The sequence below is a fragment of the Marmota marmota genome, unplaced genomic scaffold (genome assembly GCF_001458135.2).
Source record: "Marmota marmota marmota unplaced genomic scaffold, marMar, whole genome shotgun sequence".
In the NCBI taxonomy this organism is placed as follows: Eukaryota; Metazoa; Chordata; class Mammalia; order Rodentia; family Sciuridae; genus Marmota; species Marmota marmota.
In genome coordinates this window covers 23,048,159-23,072,816 of record NW_026000240.1, presented here as the reverse complement: position 1 = coordinate 23,072,816, position 24,658 = coordinate 23,048,159, and the positions used below count along the sequence as shown (strand labels likewise).

Here is a 24,658-nt window from a genome sequence, read left to right as displayed (position 1 = left end):
GTTTCCATCATGTTGTTAGGCTGAACCCAGGGGCTTTTGTATTGTCCCTTATGGTTGCAGGGGTCCTGTGACCCCCAGAAATTAAATTCAAAAGACTGTACACAGTCCACTGTCAGGGACAAGGATCAGTAGCTTTTATCAGATTCTCAAAGGTGAAAGCAAAGGGATTTGGGACCCAAGCAGGTGAGTGACAGGTTCCTTTCCTAATTCTTTCTCAAGGCCTGTTCTAGACATCTGTCATTTCTAGTTTTTGTCATGATTTGGATTCTTAAATATTTACATCATCTAATCCAATGACCTGTCGGGTGGAGGCCAGTTAACAGGGAATGTGAAGGATATGGGGTCTCCTGACTTCTAAGAAGCCTCCTACAACTGGGGCTCAAGCTCAGACCACCATGGGGAACCCTTCCCCCAACTCTGGCAATAGGTAGGCTTAGGTCCCAGTGACAGACGGGCAAGGAATCAGGCAAGCAAGAGATAAAGGCTTGCAGATAGCTGGGGTGAGGAACCCTTGGTAGGATGTACTCAGTCCCCAGCCATGGAACTGCCATGGGGTTCACTATTTGCTACCAGGCTCATCAGTCCCTTGCTACAGTCTTACCCAATTTGGTTCACCATGAAGCAGCACTAAGAACGGGGAAGAAGCCGAAAGCAATGGCGCAGGCCTGTAATCCCAGCTACTCGGGAGGCTGAGGCAGGAGGATCGCAGGTTTAAGGCTGGCCTCAGCAACTTAGTGAGATCCCCATCTTTAAAAAAAAAAAAAAAAATGGGGAAACAGGAAAGGTTGGTGTTCTATCATGGCCCAAAGTGGACAGGTCAAAAAAAAAAAAAGGCTAATTGTGTACTCAGCTATCTTCTATTAATCTTGTAAAACCAAGCATCTCAAAGTCTTCAGATGTGAACTTGACTTTCACACTTCGCCTGGGTAACTGATTCCACCCCAACGTGAGTGACTGGAGGCAGTAACTGGAGTGTGGTCTCTCTGTTGTGGTTCTGGTTTTCATCTGGCAATTACAGCAGCCGTTTTTAGATTCAGCACAGGTTGGAGGCAGGTTGGGCATTTAAGATAATCTAGTGAGCTGAGGAGCACCAGGGGAATTGTGGGAATCGACTGTTGGAACACATCGTTATTCCTCGGCAGACCGACGAGGGGGAGAGAATTCCACAGCCTTTTGGAGTATTGTGAGGAGGAAACGGGGGACAGGAGGTGGCAGGACAAGGTGTGTTTCAGCTGGTGAGAAGGTGCTATCTCAGGTGAACTGAATGGACTTAAGGGAGTCAGGAAAGCTAAGACCGGGGTGCCCGAGAGAAGGGGGACTGCTCATGGTGCCTCCCTGAAGGGGCCGCAGGCTCAGCACCCCTTCCCGATCCCGGGTTGAAGGGAGCACCTTTCAAGAGCCTGCAAGGAACAGGGATAATCTGCTCCAGGTGACAAACGTAGAGAGGGAGTTTCTAGGTCCCTTACCATGTTCCATTCACAGGTGACCTCTCGGGACATCCCAGCCACCACCCTGAGGTAGGTCTTGTCACTTGTCTTACAGATGAAGGGAATGAGGCAGAGAGAGGCAGAGGTACTTGCCCCAAGTCACAACAGCTAGGAAGTCACAGCCCCGGGCCACCTCCCTGCAGTCAGACCATGGATTCCTGGGAAGCAGGGAAGCTCAGCACTGAGTTCAGTGGAGTCCCAAGGAGGAGGTGGTTGCAGCCCCTTAAGGAGGTGACCAGACTGGGGCTGAGGTCCCAACAAGAGCAAGGTGGGCCCTGAGCCAGGAAGGTACCGAGCAGGTAGTGGGGCTAGCCTGGACCCCGACCTCTCTTGGCTGGCATGGTCAGTGGTGTGACTCATGGGGCAGCACGTCCCGGAGACAAAATTGAGCCAACTTCAAGTCTGTCACGTTCACATTCGCTGGGACACCAATGGTCCCTGATGCTGGACTTTAATCCACCAAGGTTGCTTTATATCCAGGTTCTCACTGACCATTCCTGCTCCCCAGAACCAAGTAGTCTGTGCAGGAGGTGGCATGGACAGAGAAGGCCCTTTCCCCTGAAGGTTTAAATGTTTCCTGCTCCCTCTTTCTTATAATCAAAGAAAGGAAGGCTGGATGGGCAGGTGCATAGATACCAGGCTTGAGCAATTAAAAGGCCTGGGCTTGCAGGCTGCAGGACCCTGTGTCCAAGGCCACTGTCTGGCTGATAGGGACTTCTCCTGGGCTGCAGGTCAATGCTGGAAAAAGCAGAGAGGGTCAGTTTAGCTTATATCCTCCTCATCGCAGCTACAGGAACATCTGCTAATACTGCTCACGGAAGCACCCGCTGTGTATCTGGTGTGTGGTGTGAGGGGGGCCGACATGGGATGCACTTGGTTTATAGAAGTTTACCGGTTTCTTCTGAGAGCGAGGGGCCCCACGCAGATGCCTCGCAGATTAATATACTCTGCCATTTCTTTGAAATTGAGACCCTGTTGGCATCTTTATACACAAGCTTTAGAGATATGTAGACAGGGTGAAAGTGAGCCTCAAGAGCCTTCTACTCAGGGATCACACATGGAGAAAGTGTGTGCCCGTTGGTCAGGGTCATCAGCAATGTTTCTTAGTCTCTTATTCACGTTGGCCATGGTGGCACTGTGGCCCAGGGCACTCATTTAGATTCAAAGGATTATTTTTCCCAGATGTGTCATGGGAACTCACCCTTCCCATCTGTTGGCTTGGCCACCCTCACTCCTAACACCTCGGCTCCCTTTCTCTTGCCTGTGATATCTGAACTCTGGTCATCTGCTCGGGAATCACCAGAGTTTCTGATTGTCCCCCGGGGCAGCTGGAGGAGCCAGAGATATGGGCAAGGCCTACTGGCCCAAGCCACGCTGCCTGGAGTCATGCACAGGTCAACTGGGCCCATGGTTCCCAAGTGGCAGCCCCAGCAGATCTCAGCCATGTGCTTACAGAGATCCAGGGTGTCCAAGGCCCACTGTCCAGGAGCCCTCACCCCTCTGTCCCGTGCCATTCACTTGACAGGATCTCTTCCGTGTCCCTCGCCCTTCAGGTGCAGAGGGAATGCACCACGTTCCATAGAGAGTAGAGGCAAGGGCTGACGGGCATGCTCACCGCAAGGGCAGCCATTAAGGGGCCACCACGGGCATCTGCTGTCGGATAGTCCCCAACTCTGGCACTGACCACTCAATAGTGAGCTCCGGACCCTGAGCTGCGTTGGCCTTTCTAGCTCCTCCACTGTGGAAAGAAAGGGTCCTAGGAGCAGCCAGGGCTCTACTTTTGAGCTGAAGACAACCCTGTAGTTCTTGAGTGTTGCTTTAGCAATACAGGGAGACATGTTAGAAATAATAACAGAAGCCCGGCAGGTGGCACACACCTTAATCCTAGCAGCTCCAGAGACCAAGGCAGGAGGATCACCAGTCCAAAGCCAGCCTCAGCAACTTAGCGAGGCCCCAAGCAACTCAGCAAGACCCTGTCTCTAAATAAAATATATAATAAAAAGGCTGGGGATGTGGCTCAGGGCTAAGTGCTCCTAGGTTAAATCCCTAGTTTAATTTAAAAAAATACTATCTATATGTAAAATACACGAATGCATGTCACCTGTACCTACCATAAATATGTATGTATGTGTGTGGCGGGTGTGTACAAATTCAGACATTTGTAGAAAACCAGGAACACTTTTCACACCCCCATCCCCTACATTCCTCAGAGAAGTCACTGTGTGGGGATGGACATCCTTCTAGACATTTTTCTGTGCGTTTACAAACTAAACAAATGCCTGAATATTCACAAATTTAGTTTTGTTGTTGTTGTTGTTATTGTTGTTTACAAAAAGAGGATTCTATCAGTGCCCAGTGACTTGGCTCATTTAGTTCATTTAATTTATACTGGATTCTTTCCCCTGCTCTGTAGCTGGGGCAGAGTATTGCATTGTACAGGGTGTTCAGGCTCATTCCCTTTTCCCTTAGTGCAGAAACCCTGCAGTGAGTTTCTTTGGCCATACATCCTTGATCGTGGGAATTGATACATTTGTACAATAGATTCCCAGGCACAGAATAACAGGATGGGGGCTAGTGCACATTTGTAAAGCATATGCCAAATTCCTTTGTCAGGGTGGCTCCACTCTCACCCACAGTGTGCACAAGCATCCGGGTCTCCACGCCCTGACTGATACTGCATCTTATCATCAAAACCTGACTTTCCAGTCTGATGGGGAAAAAAATCATATCCCATGGGTTGTTTCATTTTGTATTCCTTTAATTACAAACAAGCTTGTGCATCTTTTCATATGTTTATTTGCCATTGGTACTTATTTTCTTGTAATTATCCTGTTTATATTCTTTAATGATTTTTTTAGGGCAATACTGATTTACTTATTTTCTTTCTTTCTTTCTTTTATAATGATTTTTTTGAGTTGTGGGGGCTCTTAAGTACTTTGCTGCTTTTTAAAAAATTATCATCATCATCATCATCATCATCATCATCATCATCGGTACCAGGGATTTGTCTGTTATACATGTTGCAAATATTTTCCTCTCAGTGTGTCATCCATCTTTTAACTTTTGCTTATAGCATATGTTTGCAAAGGGAAATCTTAAATATTTATGTAAAATAAGTTAGGGAATTTAAACTGACTTGGACTCGTGGTTGGTCTCTGCCTCAGCAGTTGCTCAGACATATGTGTATATTCCAGTGATTGATAAACCTTTCAGAAGCTAAACAGGTCCATGGATGCCCTTATTTGCATTCATTTCCCTCACAGGGTAGATGCTGAGAGTACAACTGTTATTGTGCAGGGTGTTCTAGAAAAATCTGTGATGCAGCAGGATGTTCCCCAAACATGGAAGGATTGGGGACCACTGAGACAGAGGCTGTTCATGGAGGGATAGGTGGCTGGGGAACCTCGAGTCACCATTCACATCGACCAGCACCCAGAAGGGAAGAGTGAGCCTCTGCTAGTGTCTGTCTCGCCTCTCAAGGGAAGGGAGGGCAGTGCCCTATCACTATCGTTCCTGACTCTGGTCACAGGTCCACACTGCCAGGGGGGCCGGGACCCTGTTATTGACAGTTCAACCAGACAGAAAGAGGGGAGCAAGGTGGACAGACAGGACAGGCCACAGGATGCCCCCTTGACACCAGAAGGCTACAGCAGGGAGAGTGAGTCTGGAGGCGGGGGAGTGAGCCGAACCAAGGCTCCACCTTCCACCTACATCCGCCCTCACCCTCCTGTAAAGTGGTCTCAAGGAGACCAGTGTCCTGGTGGACGCCTGCAACAGTCAGATGGCATTAAATGAGGAGGTGAGGCCAGTGTCTGTCACTCAGCAGGTCTCACCCGACCACAGTTCTCCTCATTCTGAGAGGAGGATGGGTGCTCACGGTGAAGTTCAGCCCCACCCTGGGCTGCTGCTGGCCTTGCCCTATGGTGACTGCATCGCCGTGACCTGCTCTGCTTTCCCCGCAGTCCACCTGATCCCCATGTCAGCAGCTAGGAATGGAGCGAGCAGCAAGAGTCGAAAGAGAATCATGCCCGACCCGGTGACGGAGCCCCCGGTGACAGACCCCGTTTACGAAGCCCTTCTGTACTGCAACATCCCTCGCGTGGCCGAGCGCAGCATGGAAGGTGGGCCTGGCTGTGCCCCCAACCTGGCCCCTGTAGACGGGACCTTGATACTTCATGGGCACCTTGTGGGGACAGTTCTCCAAGCATGCGGCACAGCAGTAAGGAGCTGACCTTCCTCGACTTGTAGCCAGCAGTTGCCACTAGGCCATGTCCTGTAGCGAGTTCCCCAATCTTAGCCTGCCCCCCCATAAGACGGGCTGGCCAGCGGGACCTGTGCGTGAGATGCTGGTGAGAGCAAGTGACCTCTATGAACAGCACACCGCTCAGGAGTACCCTCCAGAGGTGTCTGCCATTATCACGGTCTTTAGTGGGCAAGATGGAGCAGTGGCCCCCACCAGGTTCCCAGGCTTCACCCACTCTCAGCTGCTCTGCTTTTCAGGGTAGACCCAGGGTGGACTTCAGATGTCCATGGGATGCCCTGCTGGTGTCTTGCCATAAAGGTGTGGGAGAATGCAGTTCCTCCAGCAAGGTTTGCTTTTCTGAGCGTGTATCAGGCTGGTGTGGAATATTTATCTGTTTGCACTGTGCCCTGTTTCATGGAGGATTTAAAGCAGCAGCCTGGTTATCAGGATTGCCATAGGCCTCCCTGTCTCTGCGCATGAGTGAGGCCACGTTAATATCACGCCCACATCTCACAGGCCTTCAGTCCCCAGCCACATCCCCTGTCCCACCTCTGGGGCTCTTCAGCAGCCTCCACCCAATGTAGCAGCCCCTCCCACAGCTCAGGCCCCTTGATGGCTGCTCTGCGACCTCTTGGTACCCCCCCCCCGCCTCCCTCTCATTCCCAGCACAGGCCTGGCCAGGTTCCCCCACCAGTCCTCTTCTAAAAGAAGCGACACCTTTTAGAAGGGTCAAGCATTGACTGGACCCTGTGCTTCTCTCACAGGTCACGCCCCACATCATTTCAAGCTGATCTCGGTGCACGTGCTGATTCGCCATGGGGACAGGTACCCACTGTATGCCATTCCAAAGACAAAGCGTCCAGAAATTGACTGCACTCTGATGGCTAACAGGTAAAGACTCCTTTTTCAAAAGTCACTTGCCACAATCTGCTCTATCCTGTTCAGTGGAGAGTTACAGGACCAGGGAGCCTGAGCTCCCGCCCTGCATTGAATGTCATCACTGTACAGATGAAAGGACTGAGGCCGCAGGAGGGTGCATCTCTCTCAGGTAGCCCAACAGGGACACTGAGGCCTGAGCCTGCCAGTTCTGAAGCCCACCCTGCCATGCTTCAGAGAGCTGGGTGGGGCCCAGGGAGCTGTGACTCAGGTATCCTGGCCCACCCCAGCTGCTCCTTTGGTCTGGGGGCTCAGCTTCTCACCTCTGGAATGGGGACGACTCTGCCGGGCTGGGCTGGGGAGTGTGAGCAATTGCACATGAATGTGAGGTAGTGTTTCCACCATTTTTTAAAAATGTTTTTTAGGTGTTGATGGACCTTTATTTTTTTAATTCATTTATTCATTATGCGGGGCTGAGAATCGATCCCAGGGCCTCACGCATGCTAGGCGAGCACTCTACCATTGAGCCACAACCCCAGCCCCGTGTTTCCACCATTTTATTTTTCCCAGGAGTAGAGACAGCCTGGTCTTGGTTGAAAGCCCTTAGGATAAAAAACAATTGAATAGAAAGTGGAAATTGTATATATGGAAATGGCACAGGCCTAAAATTAGAAGCCTAGTTAGCAATAACGTGATGGGCCTGGCCTCAGTGAATGTGTCTGGGCACAGAGCATCTCTTGCAGGGTTCACTGAATGAGGTCAGAGGGGAGTGCTGGAGGCAGGCAGGCAGAGTGGGAGGCATTATTTGGATGGAGGTTTCTGGGGTGGGGCCAGCCAGGTGGAACTGTGGGTCCCCTCCCTGCAGCGGGGCTGTTTTTCAAAAGCGTCCTGAACCTGGTCTTGGTTCAGATTCACTGTCTGCGTCTCAAGCCCTCTCACTGGAGTGTGGGGAAGATTAAGTGAACCATTTTAGGTATGGGCATCATGAGGCTCTTGGGTGGTCTTCTCTGTCATCCTGGAGGTCACAGGCTGGCAGCCTGGCTATTCGTATCTTCTTCCCTGTGTCCAGCAAAAGGGAGTGTATCCCATTGTCTCACAGGTTGGAAAACACCCTGGGTGAGTCCAGACCACGTCAGAGGACAAGTGGACGCCGCTCTTCCCTCCACGCTGAGCCCCTACTCTCTTGCCCTTTCCCAGGGGGCTCCCCTGACTCCTCCCCAGCCCCTCCCTTCATGTCTTTGCATTTCATGCCACTTCACTGCCTGGTCCCCATCCTTGCTTGGCCCAATTTGACAGCTTCTTCAAGGCCCCTCGAGATGCCTCCTCCTCCAAGAAGCCTCCCCAGCACATTTGGGTGGCTCTGTGGCCCTGGTGGGATACACTGAAAAGAGGGGTAAATGGCATAGGTGTCAGGAAAAGCAAAGCAAGAGTTAAATGTCTGAAGGCAGTCCCTCGCCTGGCCTCAGGCTGGGGCAAGGTGGAGGCTCTCATTGTGCTGGGTTATTGGCGCCAAAGCTCTGGCGGGTGGAGGAAGTTGGCACAGGGAGTGGCTTATCTCCATCAGGCACAGCAGGGTTTCTGTGTGTCAGCAGCTGGCACAGCCCTGCCCTTGCCCACTGGCTGGACATCAGTCCTTTGATCAGCCACGAAGGAGGTGGACCACGAGGCCTCTAGGCCGGGCCTGTGCAGGGCAGCCTTGAGGGCACTATGAATAATTATGAGCTTCTCCCCCAGCCGCTCCCAGCATCCGTTTCCTTTTTCTTTCCTTCATGAGTGCATTATAGCTCCACACAATAGTGGGGTTCACGCTGACAGATTCATAAATGCATTATAACATAATTTGCTACACGTCAATCACTAGTACTTCTCTTTATCCTTCCTCCTCTCTCCCCAATCCCTTCCCTTACCCTACTGCTCTCCTTCTTATTTATTTATTTACTTATTTATAATTTCTTAGTTGTGCATTTTAATTACACATGAAAGTAGAATTCACTGTGATCTCGGCTCACATGCACATAGCATCGTTCAGTCAGTTTCATTCCACAGTTCCTCTTCTCTCCTGCTGCTCCTCCTCCCTCCCCCTCCATCCCCTTTCTCTATTTTGCTTGTCTCCCTTCTCTTTTCATGAGATCCCCACTCCTTTTTTAATCTCTTACTTTTCTCTAGCTTCCACATATTAGAGACAACATTCAACCCTTGACTTCCTGAGTCTGGCTTGTTCCATTCACATGATGCTCTCCAGTCCCATCTTCTTACCAGCAGTGACATAGCTTCATTCTTCTTTATAGCTGAGTAGAGCTCCACGGTGTAGAGGTACCACATTTTCTTCATCCACTGACCGGCTGACAGACACCCAGGCGGGTTCTATAACTTGGCGATATGAACTGTGGATGCTCTAAACCTGGAATGCAGGTCTCACTGTAGTGTGTTGATTTCCGCTCTTTTGGGTAAATACTAACGAGTGGGATCCCTGGGTCTTCCCCTTTCTCTAGCTGGGCTTTGCATTCCCAGAAGGCAGAATTTAATTAGCACAATGCAGACCAGGGGTCTGTGCCTAGACCAGTTAGCTGTTGCTAGAAGGTCTCTGGGGGCTGCTCTTGCAGAGAAGGGTGCCCTTGGTCAGGGCCGCCTGGCAGAGCACAGGGTGTCCCCTGTGCGCCAGGCACTGTGCAGCTCATCTTCCCAGCATGCTCGTCTCTGCTCTCCCTGACTGTCCCTGGATCACCAGGGCCCAGCCCAGAGCTTGGCGTGAAGCAGTTATTGGACTGGGTGGGTTGCAGAATGAGTTCAGGACTTCAGTGAGAATCACAGGGCGTGGTGCCTTTGATGTGCTCCTGTCATGCGCCTGGCGATGGGTTGAAGCCTCAGCCATGGAATCCCTGGAGGCCTTTGCAACGTGTTTGATGATGGCAAAATCACTTCAGCTCCCTGGGCCTCTGTTCTCCACTCTGGAAAGCAGGGTTAATGATGCCTCCCATACAGCACCTGTGAAGTCCAATGAGACAATGGGATAAGCATTTAGGCTAGTCCACTAAGCCTGATGAGTGGTCACATGTCATTGCCCACAGTAGCCTGGGGCCTTCTGGGCCCAGCCACTTTCCTCCTCTGCAGTAGACTTGACCAGTCACTAGACCAGGCCATGTCCCAGGGCCCCTCATGCTATTGCCACAATGACAGGGCCCTCAGGTGGGGTCCTTTCTGGAGCATCTGTGACCACTTGCCAGAGCTGCCTCTGTCTTCATTTCCCTTTGCCTATTTTCGTTTTATTGACCATCCTGTATTTGTAGGAGCTATTTTAAGTCCTTTGTGGAAGAGGGCAGGGTGTGCATGTTTAGTTCCAGTAGCCCTCCTCATCTGAGAACCCCTCTCCACCAGTTTCCATTACCCGTGGTCAACTGCAATCTAGAAATATTAACAGAAAATTCTAGAAATAAACAGAAAGTCCACATGCACATAACATTTATTAGGGTATATTGTTATGACTGTTCTGTTTTATTGTTATTCTTGTTAATGTCTCACTGTGCTTAACTTATAAATTAAGCCTTATCATAGTAGGTCTGTACAGGAAAAAAAGAAAAAATATATCATCCACAGTTTCAGACATCCATTAGTTATCCTGGAACCTGCCCCCCTCAGACAAGGGGTGCTACTGTACCTAACATCTTTTACTCAATTCCATCTTTAAAGACACACATACTAGTGACAAGCCAGCTCATCACTGGAGACATACAGCGTGAGGAGGAGCCCAATGTGGGAGACCCACTGTGAGCCACCGACTAACTGCCCGGGGTCTGTGGATCTGGTTCCACAGCTGACATTTCAGCTCACAAATTAGCAATTTGGTGACATCCTCGCGGGCAGTGAGCCTTGCCTGCAGTGAGCGCACTGCTCCCACTGTGGAAGGGAATGTCTGGGCCAGAGGGGATCTCAGGCAGGCAGGAGTGGTGGCCCGTCCACACCAGTGCCTCAAAGTTTCCTCCCACATGGACACGTCTGTGACTCTTAGAGGTTTTGAACCTCTTTGCGAATGCCACACACTTTATGACAGGGGTCCCATCTCATCCCTCAGAGTATTATGTTTAGCCAGCATGAAAGTATTCATTATTCATGTACCATGTTTAGTTAATTCCTTTTTTTACATTCAGGAATGTAAACCAAATGTGCTTTTGTAGATCTAAGGAGGAAAAACATTCACTTCAGTCCGCAATTATTCAACACATTTTAGTTCTGTTCTCCTATCACGCGCCAGGTACTGTCACATAAACAAGAACATAAACAAAGCAAGGCAGCCAACCCGCGATGATCTGGAGAAGGGGTCGCAAGGAGGGAGTTCAAGGAGCCCAGGAGGAAGGGGAGGGTGGGCTTCAAAGTCACAGAGGGAAGGCCATCTCTGCCCTTGGGGCCTGCTCACCTCCAGAGAGACCAACTTAGTGCCGGTGTCTGGTGACCCTCCCTGAATGACAGCCAGCTCAGGTGGCAGAGGCAGTGAGGAAAGAAGAGAAAGAAGTAGAAGAAGAGCAAGAAATGAAATGGTTTGAGTGCCCGCATTTTGGAGCATGAGCCAAAAGAGGGCAGCCCATCTCCACGGGGGGCAGGGAGAGGAGAGCAGCTGGCAGGTCAGGGAAGGCCACCCTGGGTCAGCAGCTGGAAAAGTGTGCAGGAACAGGTCAGGTAGCTGCTGACAAGAACTGGCCCCTGGGGCAGGGACACCAACCAGTGCACATCGGGGGATGCAGGACAGGGTGGATGCTGGGGTCCTCAAAGTGAGGAGTGCAGAGGGGTGGAAACAAGGCTGTCTCCGATGCTCCCAGTGCCAGCAGGGGAGAGAAGGCATGAAGTGACCACGCTGCACAGCAGGGGTTGGAAGCAGGTGGCAGGGTTAATGCTGTTAAGGGACAGTGGTCCAGAGGGAGTCCCTGGGAGTGGGGCCTGCCTTCCAACCACAGCCTCCAAGGCCTCCTCTGCCATCTGACCTCCCCTGGTGCTCCCCTCACCCTCTCTGGGCTGCAGCGCTCCCAGCTCTCCCTGGGACACACTTCATTATACAAATAATGATGGAGTCTGGAACTCAGGGAAGGGCCGCAGAGATGGAGGGGCGGGCCTTAGAGAAGGGCCATGCGGGGTCATTAGGCAGATTAGGAGGGGGAATTGTGTCCAGATTCTGATGGGTCATCTTCTGGTGGCACCGCCCCTCCCTGGAATAGAGAGCATGGAAGAAGGGAGGAGGGAAGGGAAATTGTGACTTTGGGCGTCCGTGCTGTGAGGGAGCCATCTTCCAACATTCAGGTGACACCGTCCAGTACTTGGGCGCTCGGGAGCATCATCTTGCTGCGAGATGGGGTCACTGGACAGTGTTGAGTATGTGGGTGGCAGCTGAAGCTGCGGGCTTGAGTAGATCCCAGGGAGAACCTGCAGAGTGGGGAAAGGGCCAGAAGCAGGCCTAGGAAGCAACATTATGTAATTGGCACTGAGAGGAAAGAGGCCCCCCAGGGGCGAGGCTGAAGGTGTGCCAACTGGGGAGGTCGGCAGAGCAGAGGAGAGCAGAGGCGTGTGCGGCCATTACTCACATCAAGTAGAACAAAAAGGCCCGGGAAGCCAAAGACAGAAGGGTACACTGGGCTTATTTTAGAATTTCATTTTGTTGAGATTGTAAATAATAATTTTTTTAGCATAAATGTTAAAAATCTGGTGTGAACCCCTTCCTGTCCCCAGCCAGGTGGGTTTGGGGCGTGGCTTTCTGTTAACAGCGCTGATGCTCTCACTCTGTCCTCTGAGCACTTGAACATTCTGTGCAGGGCTCAGAAATGCCTCAGCATCCACTGAAGCAGAGCACGATCCCTCCTGAGAGTATAGATTGGCCATGGGGCTCTATCTCGAGCTTTGTGGCATGAATAGGGACGAGCAAGGCACATAAAAATGTGAAAAAGACTCAGAAGTGAATGATTTGAAGGCTTTAAATCAGAGCACTGTGGATTCTTTCAGATTTCAGTATGAAAGCAGATTTCCAATGAGACGGTAATGAATTTTTGCGGAAGGAAAATGCATCTGCTTAGATACGATCATTTCTCCATTATTCAGGACAAGTCTGGGCCGTAGTAACAAAGAGACTCAAGAATATATTGCCTTAGCCAGGCCTCAGTGACTCACGCCTATAGTCCCAGCAACTTGGGAGGCTGAGGGAGGAGGAGTGCAAGTTCAAGTCCATCCTCAGCAACTTAGGGAGGTCCTAAACAACTTAGCAAGACCCTGTCTCAAAAAACAAAAATGGCTGGGGATGTAGGTCAGTGGTAGAGTGCTCCTAGATTCAATCAATCCCCAGTATCCACCCCACCCTGCCCCCACAAAAAAAAAAAAAAAAAAGGCATTGCCTTAAATAATAAAGAGTTCATCTCTTTTTTGGGTGAAGATATGAGATAAATGTTCCCAGTCATGTGCCTTGGCTCTACCTGGTCATCAGGGCTCTAGTTTCCTTCCAGGTGTTGATTCTACCATCCTCATGTACCACTGGCACTCTCACCCACGATGGCCTTTGTTTTTAAGATTTCCATCAAAATCTGCATGTTTTAATAAACACTACAGGAACTCATCGTATTCGTCACTACAGATCATGGAGGGCTTGGCGTTCAGGGTTGGTGTTTGCATGAGGATGAGACACTTCACAGTTGAATCCATCCCCATGTGTTTTTGGCACATCTACCTTGTGCTCGGTGTCCTCTGGGCTCCATGGAGCTGTAGCAAAGGGAGGCAAGGCCAGGGGGTCAGGTGGGAACATGTCCAGGGACTCAGTTACCTAGTCCTTCCCCTATTAAAATCACTGAGCCACCTGTTATCTGTTTTGGAAGTGAAGTTTTTTTCCCCTCCGTGAATCTTTGTCTTTCCATACAATAAAAGTAGCAGTGATGGATGCAATTAGCTATCAAAGCATCATTAAGCAACCAGAGGCCCTGAAAACCTAGGGCATCTCAGCAAACATTCAGTAGTGAAATTCCCCCATTGCTCAAATTGGCAGCAAAACTGTCTCAGATCCTCAGAAATCACCAACCTGAAATGATGAGCTGGAGCAGAAACTTGACTCCTGTCCATGGTCAGCCTTTGTTCCTGTGGATCTGCGTATGCCCCTCATTGTCAGTCTGGGCACATTTCATTTCCTAGTTTGCAAACATCTGTGTGCTTTAACCTCAGGAAAAATGAAATTCTCTCTGTGTTTTTATGGAAAGGCATAATTCCCTGAAGCCATGCAGGGTGATTTATGAAACTCTTCTGCATGTCAGGATTAATAGTCTCTCAATTTAAAACATGTTTTTTAAAAGATGGATTTTTTTTTTCGGCTTTATGTTTTTGAAAGATAATACACGCATTTTGGCAGCAATATTTAAAGCATCACCAAAGTTAATTGGGCTTTCAGACAGCAGGGGTTTGCTATTAGAAAGCTTTATCTTGGCTTCTCACTGGTCCCTGTGTAGTTTTGTTGTGAACGTCTCTGTTCATTTTTGTTCAGCTGGAAAATGTGGACACATTCATGGGCCATTTCATTATTCAAAGAAAATGTTCATATGCTCATAGGTCATTCATTATTCAGGGGAAGTGACTTTGAAAGTAAATTATATCTTCACTGACCGTACAGAAATGTAGATCATCTCAGACCTCATATACAAACTTTTTTAGCTCTTCCTCACCACTCCACATTCATATGTGCAAAATGCATGTTGAACTATAAAGAGCTACAGAGACCTTGGATGTCTCGTTCAGTTTCCAGAGGTCAGAAAAAGTAAAGGTTAGGGTCAGCTAGGTCAAGGTTGGGTGGACTTTCTAGGAGGAAAGGACTTGTAGAAGGGGTGCAGTGGGAAAGGATGGGGTGTGCTATGTGCTGGGAGGACCAGTTGGCCCTGTGTGGCCAGGGCACACTGCTGGAGGGAACACGGCTGGGCAAGTGGGGAGCCGCAGGTGGGGCCAGAACAGCCCGTGCGCAGCTCTTTCCTGAATGTGGCAATGTGGAAGGGCAGTGACCCAGCAGAGGTGCCTTTGAGGTCCATCCCTCTGGCTATGGAGAAGACCACAGTGAAAGGGTACAGTTAACCTGCAGGAAGGCTGGTGAGGGCCCATTGCCATCCAGATGGAAGCTGCCTGAGGCCAGAACCCAGGGATGCAGGAGAAGGAGACAAAGAAGCACCAAGTGGAAGGATCTGGGAAGTTGGAGGGCAAGTGACAAGGGAGAGAACAGGACAACCCCTTGCCTGGGGCAGGGCTGCCGCGTAGTTTTGGGTGGCCTCCAGGGAAGGCCAAGAGCAGCCCAGTAGGGAGAAAGCTGGAACAGGACAAAGACAAATCCCACAGGGCCACCTTAGGTGCAGTGAGGGGCTCGGGCTGACCTTCCAGAGAATGTTCCCGTGGTTGAGTCATAATGAAATTGCAATTTAAAAGTGATGGACCCAGCAGCTCAGGAGGCTGACGTGGGAGGATCCTGAGTTCAAAGCCAGCCTCAGCAACTCAGCAAGGCATTAAGCAACTCAGCAAGACCCTATCTCTAAATAAAATATTTTTTAAGTAAAAGGGGCATGGGGCGGGGGATGTGGCTCAATGGTTAAGCACCCCTGGGTTCAATCCTCAGTACAAAAAGAAAAAGAAAAGTGGCTGAACCAGACCCTGTTGCTGGGGGTGAGAAAGGTGTGGATGTGAAGTCCGGGCTGTGTGTGACGCACTCTGACCGTCAGTTTTCCATGTCTTCTCTTTAGGAAGCCTTACCACCCTAAACTGGAAGCTTTCGTGAATCACATGTCCAAAGGATCAGGATCCTCTTTCGAAAGCCCCTTGAACTCTATGCCGCTCTACCCCAACCATGCCCTGTGTGAGATGGGGGAGCTCACGCAGACAGGTACGTGACCGCCCCCCACCCCTCCCCTCACCCACATGAGGAACCGATACTCTGGGTGAGGTGCTATGGGGCTCAGAGGGGAATCGACCCTCACCTCGAGGTGCTCCAAGACTCCCAGGTAGCTGATAAACATCGGCTACACTGGGCTTATTTTAGAATTTCATTTTGTTGAGATTGTAAATAATGACCCAGCAGTAAGAAGAAAAATGACTTTTCTTCTTACTGCAAAAGTGATGCATGTTCAGGAAGAGAATTGATAAGATTTTAAAACCAAAAGAAAGCACCAGAGTGTCACCAAGGAAGCAGACCCTGAGTGGTGACCTTTCTTGCTGTGGGTGTGTGTGTGTGTGTGTGTGTGTGTGTGTGTGTGTGCACGCACGCATAGAGCAGTATGTCACTAACACACTCTGACCCGCTTTGTGACATCAGAATATTTGACGAGCATTTTGCCCTGTCATTTAATGTTCACCCCATGACCGTGATGGCCGCACACTGCTCCACCCAGGAGGGACCGTTGCTTACCTGACCAGCCTTATGTTCTTATGTCTTGCAAACCAAACTGCTGCTTGAATGTAGCAGACCTCAGGGAGCCACGGTATGGCGATTCCCACTGCACGTGGAGGATGTTTGGCCTCCTCACGAAGCCTATCTCTGCCTCTATGGCCTAGTCGTACCACTGTGCAGTCAGGTCACCATCAGGGGAGGTCACTGAGTTAGCTGCAGGGTGACATTTGCTGGGAAGGAAATGGCATTTCAGGGTCCTGGTTCTTCAGTCTGGGACCTCAAAGGACCTTTGTGCAGCCACCAGCCTCCGTGGGGATATGGAGAGGCCCGACACCATGCTCTGGTCCCTCGTTCTGTCAGCATCTTGGGGCCTCTGTTTAGATGGAAGGAGGGTCTTTGTCCTAGAGTTGGGACTGCTGGGTTTTGCCAGGTGTTCAAAGCCACAGTTGTTGGGGGAGTGACGGCAGGTGACAGAGGGGCAAACAAGGCTCTGGAGGACTTGCCTTAGCTGGAGAGTTGGGTTCAAAGCCAGTACCACGTGCATGACCTGTGTGTGAGTTTAGAATAGGGCTTTTCATCCTGCCTGACTACCACTCCCTTTTCTTCACAAATATTTTATTCTCCCTCAAATATCCTGAAGTGAAAGTTCTAAATAATATAGCCCTTCTAGATACTCATTTTTTTAAAAAGTTCTCTCGGGGCCCCAGCTGTACCAAGCAAAAGGAAACTAGGTTCTCTGTGTCTATCAAATATAAATGCTTGGGAACTGCTACAGTAGGAAATAGAGTAATCAAGTGTCCTCCCTGAATATGCCTTGGTGACCGTGACAGTTACAAATGCAGATGATTGACACCACATGTTAGTTTGTGGATTCTCTTCAAGTTCTAATCAGAACAAAGTACAGATCTCCCTTAATTTATGTCTCCTCTCTGGAAATTCAGTGGACGTTAATGTTACCCAAAAGTCATTTTATGTTTGTAGACACAAGAAGCCAGAGTTATATTCTAGACTAAAATGTTTGAACAGGTTTTCTCCATGGGAGTATCTTGTGGTACATTCAGATGTCGTGTGGGACAGAACGGTTGTCCCATGTGAAGAGTGTCTAGCCCCCTGTCCCCACCCATGAGGTCCCAGGAAGGCCCTTCCCTGATACTGTGCTGATTCAAGTCTGTCTGGCCCCACTTGAGTGGCCCTCCCTGAGGACAGGTCCTCACTTGCTGAGAACTGCTGGTTACACTGTCTGGTTGTGAACATCAGAAACCAAGTCAAGTGAAAAGGGAAATTTATTATAAGAATTCAGGGGTGACTCAAAGAGTCCAAGGGTAAGAATGCAGCCAGACCTCCAGAGACTGGGACTGGGAGTAAAAGGCTGTCTCACCCCTGCCTCTCACTGTGGCTTTTTGCTGGGTGTCTGCCAACTAGTAGCAGTAAGAGCCACACCCAGAGACGAATGTACAGGCCAAAAGCTTGAGAGAGAGACTCCACTGAGGTCCGAGAGGGTCAAGGTGACAGAATAACTGTGCAGCGAGCAGAGGGGACAGGAGGCTCAGCCTGAGGATCCAGCCTGTGGCCCAGGCTAGGTGCAGGGGGAGCTCACACACTTAGAGGCAGTCATTCATTTGGACTTTTCTTCTCAACTGATGTATCATCATCTTTGTTCTGTCAATGAGCATTACTCTGGGAATCATTTTTTCAGGGCCCATTTACTCCTGTTCCTTCATTCTCTTTAATGGTCACTTTTATCTTCTATTTTCAATGTCTTTAAAAATGCATGGCTGTCGTAAGAGTCATTTTTTCCTGGCATACTTATGGCACCCCACAGTGACTGCATCAGATGGCTCCTCGGCGCCTGCTCTGCTCGAGAGGCCCTGGTGGTGGCTGAGCCGGCAAAGCCAGTATGAGCAAGGCCCTCTCGGTGCCTGTCCTAAAGGGATCCCTGGGGCTGTGTTACAGGGCTGGGGCCTTTCAGGAAATTAAGGCAGCACAAAGGTCCCGCTTCAAACCCTGATTCTTGCATTCAAGTCAGAAGGAGTTCAGACATGCCACTCAGAGAAACAGGAAAGAATTTATTGGAAGGGAGGGGCAAGGGAGAGAGTGGCTCCTCTCAGAGAGGAGAGGGACAATGTGCCTCTCCTGCCCTCCAGTTTTATTGGGGGACCCAGAGAAATTTCCAGAGAGTCCCGCCTAGGTCCACCTCTTGACCTTTGACTGGCAGCATGTGACATCAGACTTTCAAGTCACACTGCCATGACAACTCTAGGTCACTTTGGCCATGCTGACCAGTTCTAATTGTATTCTTAACCATAAATTCTTACAGATTTTCTGGTTAGGAGGAATTACCCTTATCTTCCTGAATTCCAGGATTTGACGGTAACTTGGGTTTCTTTTATCAACGTTATCTCAGGCCAGCATTTCTCCTGAGGGTAACAGGAAGTTTGCTGAGGAATGTGACAGATCCTGTCCACTTAGGCCAGGCAAGGCTGCAGATAAATTGCTTCTTGAAAAAGAGAGCATGTGGGGGTCAGCTTAGTGGGCCCATTTCACAGAATGATTCCCTTAACCTCATGTTCCCACCACTCAAGTCTGTCTGGCCCCACTTGAGTGGCCACTCAAGTCTGTCTGGCCACTCCAGAATAACACAAGGAGAGAACTAGAAGCTGGAAGGGAACTGCAGCTGGAAGCTGCAGGTCTTAGGCAATCAACACAGGCCTTGAAGTCAGACCTGTGAAATGGGCCTCCTGGTCTCTCCCCAGCGGGTCTGGCAGTAAATTAAATTAGATAATATGCGTATCGAGAGCTTCCCAGGGTTCTAGCCTGTGGCAGACTCTCTGCAAGTGCAGCTGATGTTGTCACAGAGGTCCCACAGCACAAAGGAACAGAAAGGAAATACTAATTGGAGCTGGGAGAGGCAGAAAGGCGGTAGATGGAGCCAGGTGTTGACTGGGGGCCTCTCTAGGCAGAGAAAGTTGTATGTGGAGGGGAGAAGAAGCCCTAAATGACTAGAACTTCATATTTGTGCATGAAAATGTAGGGGAAAGCACAGAGCAAGGGTTAAGAGCACAAAATTGGGGCCAGATGGGGCCCTGACTTTCGTGCGAGTGGCTCAGGACTTTCGTTTCCTCATCTATCAAATAAGGAAAATGGGAGTAATGATGTAACACGCCTTCTTTATTGGGTTTTTGTGGAGGCGAGAAAGCCCCAGCACACAGTTAAGAACTCCACCTTGAATATAAAATCTACTCAGATTTTTCATATTCATCATTCATGGTTTGCCTTTGTTTGCAAATCATTTTGCAGATGCCCAGCTCAGGTCTCTGGGGGAATTCTGCTCTCAGTGCTCTCCTTTCACAGGGGGACCCAGAACCCTTTGTGCTTGTGGCCGAGCTAATGCCCTTCCAGGCCAACACACTGCCCCTGTCTCAGGCTTTCCAGCCTAAGTTGCCTGGTCTTGGCTGGGGCTGTCCAAACTATTTGGCATCTAAATAGTGACATCACTGGTCATGGGTCCCGTTGTGTGGCTCATGCCCTCTGAGGGTTTACACCCGTTACTGAGATCACGTTCCCTCACATCCTTCGGACTGGAGGGAGGGCTTGCTTTTGTCTTGGGCTGCCTTCTCCTGCTTGAAAACAAATCTTTTTCATTTTTCTTTGAAGTGAATTTATTGTGCCATGGCATTGCAAAACGAAAATGATATTCAACTGTCAAAGTAAAGTCCGTGCTTCTACCCATGCCCCATCCACTCTCATTCCTGTGCCCCCATCATTCCCGGGAAAACCTTGGTGTTAGTTTCTTGTCCACCCTTGCAAAGTCTCTGTATACAAAATGCAGCCTCTGTGTTTTCCTTCTTTTTTTATTTTTTTTTCTTTAAGGAGCACAATAAACATACTTTTTTTTTTTTTAAGGATCACAATAAGCATTCCTTTTTAAAAATATTCTCCTGGATTTCTGAAAGATCATTCCAAATCACACAGAGCACATCCTTGTTGATGAGCAGATCTTGGCAGAGTGTCCCCAACAGGTTAGCAGAGAGCCTTTGGTTGGGCAGTCTGAGGGAAAGAGTCAAGGAGGGAATGTCTGCTGGCAGCGAGGGACATCCAGCAGTCGTCTCCACCTGCCAGATTCTGGGGAGCCATCCCCACACACAGGACTGCTGTATCCCAGGCAGGAGGGAGAAAGCTGTCCTTGGATCATGCCAGTCACAGCCTAGATGACCCCCGGCTGGGCGATTCAGACTGTCACAATGCTGTTCTCTGGAAAGGAGCCAGCCCAGCAGGAGGGAGAGTGGCAGAAGGTCTTGTGCTCCCCCAAAAGCCATGCCCATTCCACTCACCACCCCCCCACCCCGTGAACCCCCATTACCAGCTGGTGTGAGCCCGTTCCTGCAGTCCCAGCATTGTAGGGACACATGCTCCGTCCCATTGTCTTACATTCCAGATCTCCCCTCGCCACCGTTCCCCTTGCTAAGCTGGTGGTAAGGAAGGCCTTTGTCACCCTGTTTTTCAGGAGTCGTTCAGCATTTGCAGAATGGCCAGCTGCTGGGGGACATCTACCTAAAGAAACACAAACTCCTGCCGAGCGACTGGTCCCCAGACCAGCTTTACTTAGAGACCACGGGGAGGAGCCGCACCCTACAGAGCGGGCTGGCCTTGCTCTATGGCTTCCTCCCAGATTTTGACTGGAAGAAGATCTATTTCCGGCACCAGCCAAGTGTGCTCTTCTGCTCTGGAAACTGCTATTGCCCCGTGAGAAACCAGTATCTGGAAAAGGAGCAGCGTCGCCAGTACCTCCTGCGGTTGAAGAACAGCCAGCTGGAGCAGACCTACGGGGAGATGGCCAAGATCGTGAATGTCCCCACCAAGCTGCTCCGGGCCGCCAACCCCATCGACTCCATGCTTTGTCACTTCTGCCACAACGTCAGCTTCCCCTGCACCAGCAGCGGCTGTTTCGACATGGAGCACTTCAAGGTGATCAAGATGCACCAGATCGAGGACGAGAAAGAGAGGCGCAAGAAGAGACTGTACCTGGGGTACTCGCTGCTGGGCGCCCACCCCATCCTCAATCAAACCATCGATCGGATGCAGCGCATCGCTGAGGGCAGGAAGGATGAGGTCTTTGCCCTCTACTCTGCCCACGACGTCACTCTGTCACCAGTTCTCAGTGCCTTGGGCCTTTCGGAAGCCAGGTTCCCGAGGTTTGCCGCCAGGCTCATCTTTGAGCTCTGGCAAGACAGAGAAAAGCCCAGCGAACATTCTGTGCGGATTCTCTACAATGGAGTCGACGTGACATTCCACACCTTCTTCTGCCAGGACCACCACAAGCGTTCTTCCAAGCCCATGTGTCCTCTTGAGAACTTGGTCCGCTTTGTCAAAAGGGACATGTTTGCGACCCTGGACAGCAGTAGTACTAATTATCACGATGCCTGTCACAGGGAAGGAGTCTAAAGATACATGGTACAGCCTACATTGGTACTGAGGGCTGGCAGGGTTCTCTTCTACTTCTGTCGGTAAAGGTACAAGAATATTGATTTTTAAAGGTGAAAACTTGCGTTTGGGAGCCACAGAGGCGGTCCAGGCTGAACACTAAGCACATGTTATAAGTTGGTACGTGAGTTACTCAGTACACAGGAAGAAGGAGGTACTGTTTCATAGCCAGACCACTCAGAATGCCAGGTTAATAGTCACTATCCAAAGTTGCCAATTAAAGTTTGTATTCCTTTGGCCTGCCATAGAACCAGCAAACCTTAGCCAAATTTTCTTAATCTTGGACACTTTTACCTCGTCCTTGTCCAAAGAAAAATTTCCAGAAGGGATTTGTCTAAAACAGGGGATGGCCAATGTTTTTCCATAAAAAGGCAGAGAGAGAGGCAGAGAGTAAATATTTTACACCATGCAGAACAAAAGGCAACACACCATCTCTGTCACTTCTCAACTCTGCCCTAGCAATGCAGAGCAACCAGAGACAACACATAAAGAAGTAAAGTGTGGCTGTGGGCACAGGCCCTACAAAACCGGCGGTGGCTCATGGTGGCTCACAGGGTATAGTGTGCTGACCCCTGATTTAAAATCAGGCTGTACTATAATTGCACTCTCAGCACTTTGAGAACCAGCTGAATACCAAGAATTATTCGAAGGTTCCGCCAGTAACTTCTGCTAGAAACACAGAATCTGGTCTGACACTATAACAAAACATCAAATCTGAACAAATCATAGAGAAATGACTAGAATAATACTTGATGTTCATGATGATTGTGGTACAAGATAGTTTTAAGTATGTTTGAAATATCTGTCTGCTGTAGTCTATTTGCTGTGTATGCTGAAATTTTTGTATTCCATTTAGTATTTTTATAGTCTGGGAAAATATTTTCTAAGACCAGTTTTAGACACGCTCTTATTCCTATAGTAATATTCAATTTTCTGTACCTGCTTGGTGGTTGGAAGAAGGCCAGAAGCTGAATTCAGGCACTTTTTTCCAAAAGACTAATGACGGCTCATTCCTTTTGACAAGTCCTAGAATTGGATCAATTTTTAAACCATTTTCATCAGTTTCAAATGGCAAATTCCGATTGATTTTTAAATACGTTTTTAGAACTTTGTTACTAGATAATTAATCTTTCTAAGGTATTTTATATATTAGAAGCAATTATTATTAAATCTGTGATTTTGAAATAATGGTGCTAGTTCTCTTCACAGAAATGTAAAGTCCAAGTGAGATCTCCAGTGTCGGTAGAATTCCAGCCCCTTCTTGATTTTGTCCAATGTTGCATTTGAACACATCTGTTTCTATAAATAAATTTTTGAAGAATACTTTTCCTGTGCAACTAGTGTGTACCCATAAGTTGCTCAAGTTCTTTCCAAGTGAGAAACAATATTTTTAAAATGTATCTTACCTGCTGTGTTTAGTGCTGAGAATCATATCCTCTCTGGAGCATTTAAAGCCTCTTCAGATTTCTTGCACCCACTTGCAGTATATCTGAATTAGAACTGCTAAAAAACAGCTTGAAGATTTAAAGATAAAAGCAAATTAGAAGACTTTTTTAAAAAAGCAATTCTTGCGAGGCATGGTTGTACACGCCTACAATCCCGATGACTCAGGAGGCTAAGGTAGGAGACTGCAAATTCAAAGCCAGCCTCAGCAAGTTTATGAGGCCCTAAGCAACTGAATGAGACCCTGTCGCAAAATGAAAAATAAAAAAGGCTGGGGATGTGGTTCACTAGTTAAGTGCCCCTGGGTTCAATCCCTGGTACAAAAAAAAAAAAAAAATCAATTCTTAACATCTGTCAGTAAAAGTATATGTTTTGGCTATGACAATATCAAAAATGAAGGTAATGTTTTATCTCCTGTGACTGCATTAAAATATGCTCCCCAATCTCGGTTGTGAGCCACATCATTCCATGGCAAAGACAGAAAACACTGACCTGAGGTTGAGGGGCATAATCTTCAATTTTGAGGCCATAGTCTAATGGCTTAATTCATGACAACTCTGGGTATGTACATGTATATATTTACCTTTCTTGGTTTTATGATTGAAATCAATACATGCATACTGGAAAATAATCAAATAATACTGAAAAGCAACTGCAGAAGTGACATTTTCACTTGTCAGAGGGGAAAGAACAAGGCTCAGACTCCCACTGTGCTCTTTCAACACACTGTGGAAACCAGGTGTGTGCAGGTTTTCCCCACACACCAAGGAAGCAGTCAGTTCTGCCGCTGGGTGTTCAATCCTGTCCTCAAACTTATTACCTGGTGATGGTGTCAGATCCCGTGGGTTGAGGGTTTAGTCCCCAGGACCACCCCACACACACTGCAGATGCCCATGGCAAACCTCAGGAGGTTTTACCTGTGCTTCTGACTGACCCACTATAAATTGGGGCTCTCACCATCCCCCTTCTTGGGTTCAGTTAATTAACACGCTCAAGTGATTCACAGAATCCAGGGAAGCGTTTAGTGATTTATTATTAAGGACATTACAAAGGCTACAGATGAAGAGGATGAGTTAAGGGGGAAGGGGCCAGGAACTTCTGTGCCCTGTCCTGGCCTGCCACCTTCAGGAACCTCCATGTGTTCAGCTATCTGAAAGTTCCCCAACCTTCCCTTCCTTTGAATTTGATGGAAACTTCTTTGCATAGGCATGACTGATTAAGTCACTGGGCACCAGTCATCAATTAACATTCAGTTCATCTTCCCTTCCTGGAGGTTGGGGAGTGGAGCTAAAAGTCCCAACCCTCTAATCATGCCTCGGGCTTTCTGCGGAAGCCATCTAGGGGCTGCCCACCGTCAGCTGTCTCACTGAAGTAGGCAAAAAAGAAACTAATGCTTTGAATATTCCAAGGGCTTTAGGAGAAAATGGGGACAAAGACCAAATATGTATTTCACAGAATTACATTCTCTAGTTCAACCTCCAGATATAACACTATGAATTGTTTGACAAATATTTTCCTGGAAATTTCTATATAAAAGCAGAAATATATATATATATAAGTTAAAAATAGGAACAAAACCATTTTGTAGTCTTATATGACTTGCTTCTGTTAAAATACATATATTTTTTTCATTACCTGGTTTCCTTTAACAGTATGTCTTAGAAGTCTTTCCCATTGACTTGCTCCCCTTAACAGTGTATTAGAGGTATTTCTATGTTGAAGTAGCCACGATACAAATGAAACATTTTTAAG

At 48.8% G+C, this 24,658-nt stretch overlaps 1 protein-coding gene across 7 annotated transcripts in view; it reads left to right on the top strand.

Moving 5' to 3' along the window:
- Positions 1 to 22,786, top strand: part of Pxylp1 (2-phosphoxylose phosphatase 1) — a 57,606-nt gene extending 34,820 nt beyond the window's left edge. For all 7 annotated transcript variants that reach the window (XM_015486988.2, XM_048794551.1, XM_048794548.1 and 4 more), the window contains 4 exons: positions 5,450 to 5,608; positions 6,495 to 6,621; positions 15,339 to 15,478; positions 20,487 to 22,786. In XM_015486988.2, coding sequence (XP_015342474.1) covers positions 5,450 to 5,608; positions 6,495 to 6,621; positions 15,339 to 15,478; positions 20,487 to 21,424 — 1,364 coding nt within the window. In that variant the 3' untranslated portion in view covers positions 21,425 to 22,786. The remainder of the gene's footprint in view (positions 1 to 5,449; positions 5,609 to 6,494; positions 6,622 to 15,338; positions 15,479 to 20,486) is intronic.
- Positions 22,787 to 24,658: the final 1,872 nt, after the last annotated feature.